This window comes from Cucurbita pepo, chromosome 5 (genome assembly GCF_057944985.1).
Source record: "Cucurbita pepo subsp. pepo isolate OVF chromosome 5, ASM5794498v1, whole genome shotgun sequence".
NCBI lineage: Eukaryota > Viridiplantae > Streptophyta > Magnoliopsida > Cucurbitales > Cucurbitaceae > Cucurbita > Cucurbita pepo.
This window is the reverse complement of record NC_141802.1, coordinates 4,950,189-4,964,169: the sequence shown is the minus strand read 5'-3', so window position 1 is coordinate 4,964,169 and position 13,981 is coordinate 4,950,189. Positions and strand designations below refer to the sequence as shown.

General features: G+C 36.7%; 2 protein-coding genes across 4 annotated transcripts; one reads left to right on the top strand and one right to left on the bottom strand.

Annotated features, from left to right (window-relative positions):
* Nucleotides 1–866: 866 nt before the first annotated feature.
* On the top strand, nucleotides 867–6,387 carry IVD (isovaleryl-CoA-dehydrogenase). Its single transcript, XM_023678666.2, has 15 exons — nucleotides 867–1,048; nucleotides 1,368–1,451; nucleotides 1,566–1,623; nucleotides 1,951–2,075; nucleotides 2,199–2,243; nucleotides 2,593–2,641; nucleotides 2,745–2,854; nucleotides 3,734–3,810; nucleotides 4,029–4,079; nucleotides 4,172–4,236; nucleotides 4,864–5,018; nucleotides 5,097–5,137; nucleotides 5,223–5,277; nucleotides 5,569–5,625; nucleotides 5,998–6,387. Exons 1-15 carry the CDS (start codon nucleotides 938–940, stop codon nucleotides 6,142–6,144), a joined length of 1,230 nt encoding a protein of 409 aa, XP_023534434.1. The 5' UTR covers nucleotides 867–937; the 3' UTR covers nucleotides 6,145–6,387.
* On the bottom strand, nucleotides 6,378–12,574 carry LOC111795958 (auxin response factor 4). 3 transcript variants are annotated; one of them, XM_023678608.2, is made up of 12 exons: nucleotides 11,631–12,572; nucleotides 11,461–11,517; nucleotides 11,111–11,305; nucleotides 10,911–10,995; nucleotides 10,758–10,848; nucleotides 10,526–10,690; nucleotides 9,359–9,478; nucleotides 9,206–9,281; nucleotides 8,511–8,664; nucleotides 7,750–8,423; nucleotides 7,470–7,660; nucleotides 6,378–6,787 (listed from the first exon to the last, which is right to left on the bottom strand). In XM_023678608.2, the coding sequence occupies exons 1-12, from the start codon at nucleotides 11,970–11,972 to the stop codon at nucleotides 6,601–6,603; spliced, it is 2,337 nt and encodes a 778-aa protein (XP_023534376.1). In that variant the 5' UTR covers nucleotides 11,973–12,572; the 3' UTR covers nucleotides 6,378–6,600. The 3 variants fall into 3 exon arrangements, with proteins under 3 accessions (XP_023534376.1, XP_023534375.1, XP_023534377.1); XM_023678607.2 differs by having other exon boundaries at nucleotides 7,750–8,426; nucleotides 11,631–12,571; XM_023678609.2 differs by lacking the exon at nucleotides 6,378–6,787 and having other exon boundaries at nucleotides 7,536–7,675; nucleotides 7,750–8,426; nucleotides 11,631–12,574.
* Nucleotides 12,575–13,981: the final 1,407 nt, after the last annotated feature.

The window sequence follows — 13,981 nt, the reverse complement described above, 5'->3', positions numbered from 1 at the left end:
AGCGAAGCGAAGGAGCGAGGACCAAAATCTCATTGTATAGTTTGATTATGTGTAACTTATCTCACTCAGAGGCATTTTTTTTCCCATCAACTGCTGCATTCTCCCTAAAAATTCTCCCTAGAAATTATTCAACCTACCATCAGTAAGCATCTTGGTAACTCATTCAGGGATGAATTTAGGTAAAAAGGAGTTCAAATCAGAATTAATGAGGTTTTGGTTTTGGAGCTAATTCTACCGTTCATTTTTGGAAAAAAGTTACCCAACATAGTTTATTTATTATTATTTTCTTTTTTTTCTAATTATTTAGAATCTATTAAATAGATTTATATATTAAATTAATTTTTCTTTTTTTTCTAATTATTTAGAATCTATTTAATAGATTTATATATTAAATTAATTTTTCTTTTTTTCTAATTATTTAGAATCTATTTAATAGATTTATATATTAAATTAATTTTTAATAAATTAATTATTGTTTAAATAAGAATATTAGTTTTTACAACTCTTGCGTTGTCCAATGAATTCGATTATTCCGAATCAAAGATAGAGAAACAGATGACGAATTGATTTCTTATCTGTGTCACAAGATTTTTGTTAGTATTATTTATATATATGTATCCTTGATGATGGATATATAAAAAGAAAATGGCTAGATGATGAGTCATAGGTCACATCCAATCCTATTGAAAGTGGTTTTACCCTGTGGTCGCAACTAGCAGAGCACGGAAGAGTTCTTGTTATTCAATTGGATAACAGAGAATCTTCTCTTATTCTAACCAATGAATGTTTGCCACGTAGCGTACATTTTGTTTCATCCCAACTTCCGGCCTATTTACGGAACTCGTATGTCGTTTCACTATTTAAAGCTTCCACGTTTTTCCCCGTCTCTCTTCCATTCTTGCTCCGTTCTTCTTCCGGCCATCTTCCAGTAAGCGAGATGCAGAGACTCTTTGCTGCAAGGACTGCTGCATATGCTTCGATTTTTAGGAAGCAGAGGCATTCTGCTTCATTCTCTTCTGCTCTGCTTTTTGATGATACTCAACTTCAGGTCTTTCTCTCTTATTTTATGATGATGATGAGCTTTCAGTATGATTTGTTTGGAAGTTGTTGATTTCGTTGTCGATGGCCTTCTATTTTTGGATTTTTATTGTTTGAATTGGTCTGCGGAATCTTCAGTGTACCTTTGGTTGGTTTGTGATGTGAATTTATGACCATGAAGCTCGAATTGAGAATTGTTAGTTTCATTTGTGGATGGTTTGTTTTCGATTGTCTTTGGTTACAAGTTATGTACAACCTAGTTTGCATCAGTAGAATGATGAAAGTGTTTGTTACTGATTTTCTAAAAGAATTGATTAAATTAATTGCAGTTCAAAGAAAGTGTTAAACAATTTGCTCAAGATAACATTGCTCCCCATGCTGCAAAAATTGATCAAATGAACTCTTTCCCGCAGGTTAGTTGAAAGTCTCTCTCCCCCTATATATTTACTTCATATGTTTTTTCTTTTCTTTTTTAATTTACAAATGTGAGTTTCTTTATGATTTGGCTAAAATGTACCTTATTGTAGGATGTTAACTTATGGAAGCTCATGGGGGACTTCAACCTCCATGGAATTACTGCACCTGGTAAAGCGTGAGAAATCGTTTTTGATGCTTCCCTCATTCACTGTTATTTGGAGTTATTCAATCTTAATAATTATATTCATATCCTCTTTATTCATGAATTTTCATCTTTTCCGCTTCTAGTTATTATCCATAAAATTTTATTTAATTATACTCTTATTGTACATTATGAGTGTCCTGATGGAGGTAAATCTAATTGAGATAATTGATACATAGTAAGTGCCTTCTTAAATTAGATGAATATTGAGATGGTTGCATATATTTTGCTATAGTATTGTTTCTCTCATTCTTTCAAGATATTTTAAAACTAAGCTATTGATTGTCTTGTAGAGGAATATGGAGGACTTGGTCTTGGTTACTTATATCACTGTATAGCAATGGAAGAAATAAGTCGTGCTTCTGGGTCTGTTGCCCTCTCCTTCGGTGCACATTCTAACCTGTGCATCAATCAGCTGGTAAAGTGAAGTGATTAAATATTGTGTTAGTGACGTCATAGTAGGATTATATGTTGTAGTGAAACCATTAAGTGCAGTATGGACTACATAAGTTATGTTACCTCGTATTTATTGATTTTTCAGGTGAGGAATGGAAGCCCAGCTCAAAAAGAGAAGTACTTGCCTAAGGTTTTATCCTTTCTGCCATTGCTCTTTGTACCCGATTCCCACAATAATGTTCATGTTATAATAATTACCAAACTGCACATAACAATGTCATGCTCGCTTCATTTTCTCTGATGCCTAGCCATCTGGAAGTGTCATACCGGAATTTTTCTGTTTTTTTTTTTTTTTTTTTTTCATTTTTAATATAATTGCTGAAGTAAATTTTTCATTCCTTAACAGCTATTTTTTACTAAAGAAGATTTAGTAAATTCTATCTTCATGCTTTCCTTTGCTCTATTGCCTTCTCATTGCTCCTTTCTTTTCTATTAAAGTAATTCTTTTTGGCTACTAACTTAACTATATCTTTGTTAAGCTTATTAAAGGGGAGCATGTAGGAGCTCTTGCAATGAGTGAACCCAATGGTAACTTTAATGAACTTTTGTTTTTCATGTGTGCATGCAAAGGTAGATCCTTTTAAGAACTAAAAATGTTTTCATCCTTGGATGATGCATTTCCTATTTTCAGCTGGCTCGGATGTTGTGAGCATGAGATGCAAAGCCGACCGAGTGGATGGTGGATATATCATTAATGGAAACAAGATGTGGTGTACTAATGGTCCTACAGCTCATACATTGGTAGTTTTTGTTGCAATTTTTCTAAGCATGTTAAAAAAATTCTCCTCTATTTATTGGTTAATACTTGTGTTGCCTAAGAAAAAGATACCGATAGATAATATAGCATTCGATTCATTTATAACTGTAGAATTATTAAAAACAAAACTCCAAAGAAAAATCTTTAAGACCACTGAAATAGTTAGTCATGTTGGATGTGTGATATTTCATCAAAATTACATGACCTTTTTTCTTTGTTGCTATATGGTGAAAACTTTTCTTTCTTTCCTTTTTTTTTTTTAATTATTTTTTTTTAAATTCAGGGGTCTTTTATGGTTTGTGAACAACCTTGGACTTGATCACTTTCGTGTTGTGCATATATTAAATGTATTTGGCTATATATGTATTAAATGTATTTGGTTTATATGGAAACCTAGTTTTGATCGGTCATAAGCTTGTTGAAAAGAGCTGTCTTAAGCTTAATTTTTTGTTGTCATAGTATGTTAGCATGAATCACCAACATTTTCAGAGAAATTGGGACCCTTAACTAAAATTACCCTTGCAAAAGCTGAATCAACGGGAATCAATAAACTGAAAGGCCATTTAAGTAAATAGAAATAAAAGAAGAATTGCTTGACACATTCTTCTCCTTTGATTTTGTAGAATTCATAATTGATGTTATCGACCATGCCGTGGGTTTTATTTATTTTATGTATTTTCATGTAATGTAGGAGGGAATAAACATGTTGACGGAGTAACATTTTATAGGTTCAGGTTACATGTAGTAGTTTGTATTCCACCTTAAAATCTTAAAACCACGTAGGATGGTCAAATTGTGGTTGTTGGAACATTTTATTCTTGCTTATTTCATTAACTCATAGCTGATATACACAATTGTATCAGGTTGTTTATGCAAAAACAGACGCAAATGCTGGCTCAAAGGGAATTACAGCGTTTATCATTGAAAAAGGAATGCCCGGGTACTTGAATAATCTTTGGTCTGGTTAATGATAGGTTGAATTTGCAAGTGAGAGTTTTCTGTTCCAGTTCTATAGCATGCAGTCGTGTAGCACCATAGCATATATTTTTTTTAACTGTATTCCTAAACTAACCCTATGCTGCTGATTCCAACATCACTTAGAAACTATGAATGTTCTTATTCCTTCATTCTTATATTGGCTGCTTCTATGTTTCTCAGATTCAGTACTGCCCAGAAATTAGACAAACTTGGCATGCGAGGGAGTGATACGTGAGTCTACTGTGGTTTGAAATTCAAGTTTCTAAAATTAGAGCATGCAATCTTCTTGCCTCCTCCACTAATGTTGGCGATGGTTCGAACAGATGTGAGCTTGTCTTCGAAAATTGCTTCGTTCCTGAAGAAAATGTACTTGGACAAGAAGGAAAAGGTATTCTGCTGGTGTACTACTTCATTCATGCATCTAGTAAATAGTTATATTTATTAATATTTTATCTCTGTAAAATCATTTCAATGAGGTTGGTTGCGCAATTGATGGGGCTGTTACTTAATGGCAGAATTCAACACAGGGTTCTAATTTATGGTGGTGGCCTAATTTTGATCAATCTATTTTCTTTTCTCAGTTAAAAGAATCACAACATTCCAAAAAAGAAGAGAAAATATTATGTGATCTTATTGTTAGCAATCTTTGGACCTAGGCATTCAATAATTGTTGTGTAGGTGACGGTAGTTCTCTGACCAAATGTTGCGACGGCTAAATGTGATGTCTCCAAGGAATAATAATATCTAAAATGCTGACATTTCTAGCTCCAATGGCATCTCTTTATGATAATGTTCCAATCGTTAAGATTTTTACCTTTTGAATCTTGATGTAATAATAGATAGAAAAGATACGAAAAAGCTTTGGTGTTGTCATGCCAATTACTTGCTACGATACATATAAATGTAAATAGTAACTACCTTGTCTTGTTGCAGCCTGATTGGAAGAGAACCAAACTATTGCCATCATCATGTTGGTCATTATTTTAGTAGTGTAATGTACTATGTTTTATTTCAGGAGTTTATGTTATGATGTCTGGGTTAGATTTGGAGAGGCTTGTTTTGGCTGCTGGTCCCCTTGGTCTTATGCAGGCATGCCTGGATGTTGTTCTTCCTTACGTTAAACAAAGAGAACAGTTTGGTCGTCCAATTGGGGAATTCCAGTTTATACAGGTTCTATCACTGTGACTATCTTACCATACTTGCATCTGACGTTTCCTCTAAAATGGCTCAATTAATCTGAAATTGCAGGGAAAACTTGCCGATATGTATACGTCTTTGCAATCATCAAGGTAGAGATTTTGGAGTAATTATGTATTATTTCTGATTTCTGATTTTTGTTCTTTTGTCATGTTGACTCTCTCTGTCCCTCTCCAGGGCCTACGTTTATTCTGTTGCGAGGGACTGTGACAGTGGAAAAGTAGATCCCAAGGTTTGTAGGGCATCTTAAGCCTTTTTTTCCCATTTTTTTCCGCTTGAATCTTTTGGTTTCTCTATTAATATATAACATGTTCCTCTGATGTTTAGTTAAATAGAGTACTTTAAGTTTTGATCTACCCGTTGCTACTTTACTCTGATCTTTCACTACTTCTCTAATTAATATTATATAAGCACATGTTCGTAGCAGCTATGCTTTTAACCCATTGTTTCTTTTTCCATGGCCATGGAAACACTTGGTCAATAAATTCCTTGAAGTATTCACCCCGTGTGGTTTTGTGTCCAGGATTGTGCTGGAGTAATATTATCTGCAGCTGAAAGGGCAACACAAGTTGCTCTGCAGGTAAAAGTTGCATTCATTGAACATTTTTTTTTCAATCGTTTATCGCGCAGAACTATCAGAAGCACGTTTCTTTCAGAAGCTTTTGTTTCAGTCAAACTTCGAAAGGAATATTTGTTTTACACGCCATTCTTATCTATTTTCCAATAGAACCATATTACTTCTAAGTTCTATGCCAAAGCAAGAACTTGTGAAGGAAGTAACACCAACTCCAACTTGATGGGCCAATACTTGTCAAACGATTCGAGATTGAATCAATTTAACTGATCAAAATGACTTGATTAAATATGCCATCTTCATATTCACAGTTATTTTAGCACATTATGTGCGTAACATTACCGTGTAAATCGTTCATGTTCTTGTTCAATCTTGCAGGCCATACAATGTTTAGGAGGCAACGGGTATGTAAACGAATACACAACCGGTCGACTACTAAGAGATGCAAAACTATATGAAATAGGTGCAGGAACTAGTGAAGTGAGAAGAATGATCATTGGTCGCTCGCTGTTCAAAGAACAATAGGACAACTTTCACTCGTTGAATTGCTATAGATTTCATCCCACGATCAAAGTCTATACTCATGAGCAGCCCCCTGTGCAGATTTTGAAGAAGCAAAGGTGATTGAGATCTTTATCCACAATGTGTAATTTTAAGGAAACATTCACATTTATTATAAATAATTGTTGCCTTTGTTTGAAATAAATTAAGATGCCTCTGTTCTACTTTTCAAGTTATTTAAATCCCAATGATCTCTGTTTCTACTAAGTTCAAAATATTCAATATCATTCCATACCATTCCACACAGCTTAAAGGATTTGTAGAATTACACTGTCCATTAGAAAGCAGAGGTTTGAAACAGATTCGAACCTATTGGACCGAGAGGACGAAGCAAAGCTACTGACTTCGAGCTCAACTTTGATATGGAAAACATATAGTCCTAAGGAAATATGGGAAATCACACATCTTGATTACTACTAATTAAAACTCTCTTACTACTGTGGGAGAAGAATCAGGTTGGCCCACTGAAGAGGATTTTGAGGCTTCCATACACAAAGGAGCTTGGTCTAAGCAGCTTTGAGTATCATCGCTGATCACTCCATTTGTCATCTTCTCCACTTCTTCTTGGGTGTATATATGGATTTTTGAAACGGCATCACAGAAGTCACTGAACAGCAAAGAATGAGATTTAAAATGATCATAAGACAAGATTAAAAGCTGAAATATGTTTTAGAACTAATGTCAGAAACGCGCAATACAATAATCTATTCTGCCACCATGATCATCAGAAACACAAGGATAACCTTTAATTGAAGTTAGCCATCAAGCAATATCACGAGACTTTCTACTCAGGCTTGTCGTAAGTTTAACCCGTTACATATTGTCGTTAGCCTCACGGTTTTAAAACGCGTCTACTAGAGAGAGGTTTCCACACCTTTCTAAGAAATGTTTCGTTCCCCTCTCCAACCGATGTAGGATCTAACAATCCACCCCCCTTGGGGGCTAGCGTTCTCGCTGACATACCGCACGGTGTCTAACTTTGATACCATTTATAACAGTCCAAGCCCACCGCTAGTAGATATTGTCTACTTTGGCCCGTTACGTATCGTCGTCAAACTCACAGTTTTAAAACGCGTCTACTAGAGAGAGGTTTTCACACCCTTATAAGAATGCTTGTTTCCCTCTCCAACAATAACCGTTATTTACATATCTACATTGCTTAACAAGAATCCTTTGGCAGAACATGTTATCCAGATCTTATTTTATGTTCCTAGAAGTTCCACCTTAATAGCCCATCTTAATTGTTTTCATGCAATGAAATAATCAAGATTTCAAGATAAAGCACTTACAGCCATGGATAATCCCCAACAACCATTACGTCGTTCTCGTTGTCGGTGTACAGTACACGCCATCCTTTATCAGGATCTTTCAAGAGTCCTTCCATGCAAAACAGCCGCTCCAGTTCAGAAAGCAGATCAGTATAGCCACTGAGTCTAGAGAGATCAATGGCTCTTCCCACTAGACTACCTTGTTTGTGAACCTTCGCTTAACAAGACTAATATCAGAGCATGGAAGAACAGTAAAAGATAACATTACTGACCAAATTTCTCAGCAGCACCCATTTCTTACCTTAGTACAACTCCTCTTCCCTGAACTCTGCATGTTTGTAGCAGTTTCTGTAGTCAAGGAAAAGCCAAAAAGTCTACAGCCAGTTGAATTCTCATTCACATTTTCATCCTTTGAATTCTTTATATTCGACCCTGAAGTAGTGCTCATAACACTAGCATCAACAGATGGGCTGAACAAGGCACTCTCTCTTGGAAAGTTGCCATCATTTGAGCGCATCACAGCAGCAGCTTGGCCTGTACTGTAAAATTCACTACGAGGGAAATACATGTTTTGGGCTCCATTTGACGCCATGTGATAAAAACTAGAGTTTGGTGAGTGAAATGTGTTAAAAGAGTTGTCACTGAGATTGAACTTTCCCCAAACACCTAAACAATGTTCTGGTTTTCTTGTTTGTGGCCTCAATGAGCATATTTCTTGACCTTGCAAGACCTTCAGGAATCTTTCAGATTCCATAAAGCCTGTGAAAGATGAGTTCGGATGAACCTTTACGTAGTCACCTCTATACTTCTCAGCTCCACCCGACGCTTGATGTGCAGAAGATCGCACCTCGAACTCCAGGGAACGTTTTGTAGTATCACGTCCATAAAACGGTGATACAATACCTACATTTTCTTGACCTTGCAAGACCTTAGAGGATCTAATTGAATCCTCAAAGTCCATAAAACCGCCCCTCCCTACTGTAAGAAAATTTTAATGAATAGTTTTAACAACTCAAGCTTAGAAGAAACACAATATATCAGTTTCAATTTGGTCACTCATACCAGCAAAGGCGTTAGGTGGGGCTGCCTGCAGACTAGTCCTCAGTTTCTTCAGCCTTGGAGAAGACTGAACACTCAAGGGTGGGAGAGAAACAGAAGGTTCGATCTCCCAGGGTGAAACACGTTCTTGATGATCACCGTCTTTATCCCATCGTACCTAATGGATTATAAATATTAGAAAAATATTGTGTGACGACGTTCACATGGTTCTTGCTAGCTTCTATAGTACAGCGTGTAATGTTGTAATAGCCCAAACTCATCACTAGCAGATATTGTCCTCTTTGGACTTTCCCTTCTGGGCTTCCCCTCAAAGTTTTAAAACGCATTTGCTAGGGAGAGGTTTCCACACCCTTATAAGGAGTGTTTTGTTCCCCTCTCCAACCGAGGTGGGATTTCACAATCCACCCCCCTTGGGGGCCAGTGTCCTCGCTGGCACATCACCCGGTATTTGGGTCTGACACCATTTGTAACAGCCCAAATCCACTACTAGCAGATATTGTCCTCTTTGAGCTTTCCCTTCTGAGTTTCCCCTCAAGATTTTAAAACATGTATGCTAAGAAGAGGTTTCCACACCCTTATGAGGAATGCTTTGTTCCCCTCTCCAACCGATATGGGATCTCACAAATACGATTGTCCAACAGATACCCATGGTGCATTCTTATATGCAGCAACACCCTTATGGGGATTATAACACTTACCGTCAAGCATCTCCACTTTGAGTTCGGCCATCTCAAGGGATCCATGTCACCAATTCCGAGAACTACACCATTAAACCTGTAAGAAACAAATAGCTATAAATATATTTGTATAACATAGTAAAAACCATTGATCTTGATCGTGTATGGATAAACCTTCTTTCTGGCGAATCATCCATCTCAAATCTCATTTTGAATCTTGTGCCAACGGTCACTGGATTATTGATGCTCTTCACATACTTCTGACAAGATATAACAAACTGTGCATGATATGCCCTGCAAGTCAGTATGTTTAACATGTTATTGTATTTTCTGAGTAAGCAAAGGCTGGTCAAGAACACTATCAAGTTCTAATAATAAACATGAACCAGTATGACACTAAATAGAGAATATTTGAACGAACGGACTATTTCTTAAAAATACCACCAACAGTTCTGATTCAAACTTTTGTTCTTACTTGCAAGATCACAATATTTTAACTTAGAAATCAAGATTTCGCATATGATGTCTATCGATTCACTTAAATCCAAAATTGTACCATCTATCTGGTTTGAGATAACAGCTTTCATAGTTTTTCTGCTCAAGTTCAGAAGTGTTATTATACAATGGGAGGCATTTAGTAACGAACCCCCTCTAAGATTGTTATTTCTTCTCAGTTACAAACAGAGGTGTCTTAATGCTAAACCTAATAGAACATAAATCACAAGGCCATATGATCCCATGTTTGACTCTTGGCAGACCTCAGAAGAGTAATGACCACAAAACCTAGAATACCTACGTCGTAGTAAGTAAAGAATGCTTTCCCTTTTTCATCGTTAAAAAAGGTGGGTTGTTATGATTACATTTACTATCTGGATAATATGGATGCTTGTGATGCTTTGACCTACTAATATCACAAGGCCATATGAAACATGTACTATCAGTTCTAACCTGGCATAGCATTAACCTACTAATATAGTTGGTTATGTTAGAAATCATGAACCATATTGTCCACTTTCGGCATAAGCTCTCATGGTTTTGCTTTTGGTTTTCCCAAAAGGTCTCATACCAATGGCCATAGTGTTCCTTACTTATAAATCCATGATCAACCCTTTAATTAACCGATGTGGGACTCCTCTCCCAACTTAAAGCAAAAAGATATTCTCCTTTGTAAATTTATTATCATGGATTGGACCCAGGGTACAGATTTACAAAATTCTACATATCTGCTCATACCTCAAAAGCAAAGAGTTTTCCTGATGTCCTCTATCACCGCTCTAATAAAACAGTAATATATAGCTAATTCTATTTCTTGATTGAAGAGTACTGAACCATTAATGATACCTTGGATTGTAAAACACATCAAATATGCTCTTGGTAGATATTGCTTTCACCACACGAGCAAGATCATCTGCACAAGAATTTTGGTTGCCCACAATTGAATCAGGAAGACCATTTCTAGGCCGAACAGCTCGCCTTATGCCCAACCTTAGCTCTCCATTTTCACCCCTGCAGACAATCACAAATGGTTTAAATAAATATGACCAATTGTAGGGGTTAATATGTAGATTCATACCTTAAAAACAGCACTGCATCCCCAGAAATTAGATTCTTTTGGCTTACAAAAAGACTCCATCCAGTAGTCAGCAGATGCCGCCTAGGTTGACCTGCCGAGTTATTAAGAGTTAGTTCAATTATGACAGACAATCAAAGGAGTCTCACATTATACCTCTGTAAATATGTTTAAATCTCCACTCGACGCCATGTAGGTCCTTGGCAATTAGCTCTTGAGACGGCCTAAGCTGAGTGTAATCCTGCAGTAACCCATCGACCTCACTCAGAACATTTCCAAATAAAACAACCCAGATAAAACCCAATTCATTTCATTTGAGAAAAACTTAAAACAAGACATAGGAAAGCAGTAGCAACCAGAGGAGGGAAACAGTCTTCGGCAGCTCTGCGAGGAACAGAGAATCCTCCATGGGTGCTCGTATCAGACGCTGTGAGTGTTTTGCAAAACATGTGAGGTGTAGATCTAGTAGGCGACACTCCGCTCCCATCTCCATCAGCTCCATTCAACGCCAATTCCTCCAACTCTTTGCCCTCTAGACCAGTGCCTAAGAACTATAGAATATCCAAATTTATGGTAATCCACTATAAGGGTCATCTCATCCTCAAGCTAAATTAAACAGAAGAAAATAAGCTACGAACTTTATTAACCTTCCCAAACTCCAAATTACGAGTAACGTACTATAACAAAGTTTTGAATTGGAAACTACCTCTGGCAAGGGAAGCAGAGTAAGTTGTGTGTAGACCTCATCATTCTCCTTATTGGCCTGTCAAAATGGTATGAGCAGTGAAAAGCCGAAGGCTGTCAAGGGAAACTGGGGCGGCTGCTTGAGAGAGAAGAAGGCAGAACATGAATTTAAAATGTAAACCCATTACTTACAAGTAAGTGGACATTGATGACCCTGCAGAGGATCTGCGGCTGGAGGTCAAAAGTGCGCATTTCCATGGGGGAAAAGGGAGAGGCTGAGGCAATCTGCTCCAAGTGACCTTGTGGGAAATAGACAACTACATTTCCTTTCTTAGGCAATGAGGTGAGAGGACCAGCACAAGCATGCCAAAGCTCCAAATAAGTTGAAGAAGAGACGAGAGCTGGCGATGAATTTGAGGAACATGAAGAAGTTGAAGAGGATAAACAATAATTGCAGCGACCCTCTTCACAATTTCCATTGCAATATGCATTCTTGCCCACATCACTGGCTGTTAGGTTCAGATCAATTTCCATGAACACCCAGAGTTACTTCAAGTGTCTTATTGCTATGTTTCCCAACAGAAAGCAAAAAAGAAGAACAGCAACAGAACTAAAACAAGAAAGTGGAATCAATTGGCAATAAGGTGAGAAGAAGACCAAAGCTGTAGAAAACTGGAAATGAGGTCAAAGCATGGTAAAATTGCTAAAAACATATCCAGAAGAGATACCATTAAAGCTAAGAACGGGAGAGAAATGAAAGGGGATGAGTAGAAAAACAACAAGAAAGTAGTGTTTGGATGGATGCTAAACCAGTAGGGTGGTAGCTAAAAAGATAGAAAGAGGGGTATCAAATAATAACAAGAAATTCAAAGTATGATTCCTCGCCCATTTGCAGGTATTGAGAAGAGGGAGCAGAAGCAGCAGACATAGACAATTGCATAGGAAACACAGAAGCAAAAGGCGAAAAAAGGCCAATGCTTTGGTGGCTTTTGGAGTGTTAGAGAGAGAGAGTGCGTATATGTGTGGGTGGGTGGCGGGGACAGGCTAAGACAGAACAAAACCCACACTCCCCCATCCCCTTCTTCTTTGCTTTGCTTTGCTTTGCTTTGCCCTTTCCCTTCGGGCCTTCCCCCCTTCTCCTTTATTAATAATTTCTTTCACTGTGAAAGTGTGTGGGGGTGAGGCCGCCCTGGCCCTCCACCAAAGACAAAAAGGTTGGTTTTCATTAATGCAACAAAAATAATATATCTTTATCTCTTTGTACAATCTTTTTCCCTAATAAACAAGAAGATCCCTTCACTTAGTCATTTTATCAAACAGGTACTGGGCATATTCAGCCAACCCAATTAAAAGCTCCTAAACCCCATTGCCTATCTCCCAAAATGCAAAAGAAAGAGACCCACAATCACACAAACAGATGGAAAATCAATTGGATCAAAGCTAATCCAATCCAATCTAATCTAATCTAATCCGAAAAAGAAGCCAATAAAGTGGGGGCCAAGGCCATGGCATTGGTGGGGTAAGAGGGTCTTTAGCAGCATGTATAGTGGGCGGGCGGGGGTCAGAGCCCCGCCATTGCTGCAAACTGCAAATAGCAACACATAAACACCAAGCAGTGATACCAGTTCAGCAGTCAGCAGTGTATTGAGTACAACCCTTTTCTGCATCTCATGTCCTATCTCACTGCTTTTGTTCCTTTTTCTAATTCTAATTATGGAATCACTGTTTCCCACTCCCTTAAAACGCGCGTCCTCTTCTTCTTCTTCATCTTCTTCGAAGAATCGCCATTGATGAGCTTAAAAAAAGAAGAAGAAGAAAACCAAATCATCCATTTCTCTCTCCTTTGAAGGGCTGAATTAAGTAACTTTTCTTAAAAATTATATAAACATAATTAATGGGAGTTATAACTGTTTGAAATTTCCGTGAAACTAATTTTAAATAGGCGTGTGAGGTCAACGCCTGAGAAGGCGAGTGAATAAGAAGAGGATGAGTTGAGTTGGTCGTTTCAAAAGAGGAAGAGATCGAGAAGCCTGCGCCTTTGGCGCTGCTTCAATGCCCCACCTTCCCAATTTTACCTCTCCTTTTTACTGTTATGGTTAAAATATTAAATTGCAAGTGAAAAATTAAAATACCGTACTTATAATATAATATAATATCATAAATAATTTAATTAATTAAAATATGTTTTTTAAAGTCTGTTTCTCTAAAAAAAAATAAATAGAGTAATTTTTTATAATCAGATAGGTTTTTGAAATATCATAATAATGAAAATTTTCTATTATTTTAAAAATATTTATTAAGAAAACACTCTAAATATATTATTTAAAACACTAATAAATAAATAAATAAATAAATAAATAAATAAAGATGTAAATATATTTTTATTAAAAAATGCATAAATTAGAAGTATTTTGAATAAAATGGTTAAATATATATTTTTCTTAATTGAGTACGGAATATATTACCCTACCATTTTCCAGGAGGAGCAAATGAATGGAGTTTGGTTTAAAATATTAAAAAAAAATGGTTCCTTAAATGTTAAT

Bases quoted from the DNA above. Each gene is read 5' to 3' on its own strand.
- LOC111795958 (XM_023678607.2), bottom strand. From the start codon at position 11,972: ATGGAAATTGATCTGAACCTAACAGCCAGTGATGTGGGCAAGAATGCA. The intron at 10,996-11,110 runs GTTGCTACTGCT...GGGTTACTGCAG, and splicing joins AAGACTGTTTCCCTCCTCTG to GATTACACTCAGCTTAGGCC. The intron at 8,665-9,205 runs GTAAGTGTTATA...ATAATCCATTAG, and splicing joins CAAAGTGGAGATGCTTGACG to GTACGATGGGATAAAGACGG.
- IVD (XM_023678666.2), top strand. From the start codon at position 938: ATGCAGAGACTCTTTGCTGCAAGGACTGCTGCATATGCTTCGATTTTT. The intron at 2,076-2,198 runs GTAAAGTGAAGT...TTGATTTTTCAG, and splicing joins ACCTGTGCATCAATCAGCTG to GTGAGGAATGGAAGCCCAGC. The intron at 5,278-5,568 runs GTTTGTAGGGCA...TTTTGTGTCCAG, and splicing joins GTGGAAAAGTAGATCCCAAG to GATTGTGCTGGAGTAATATT.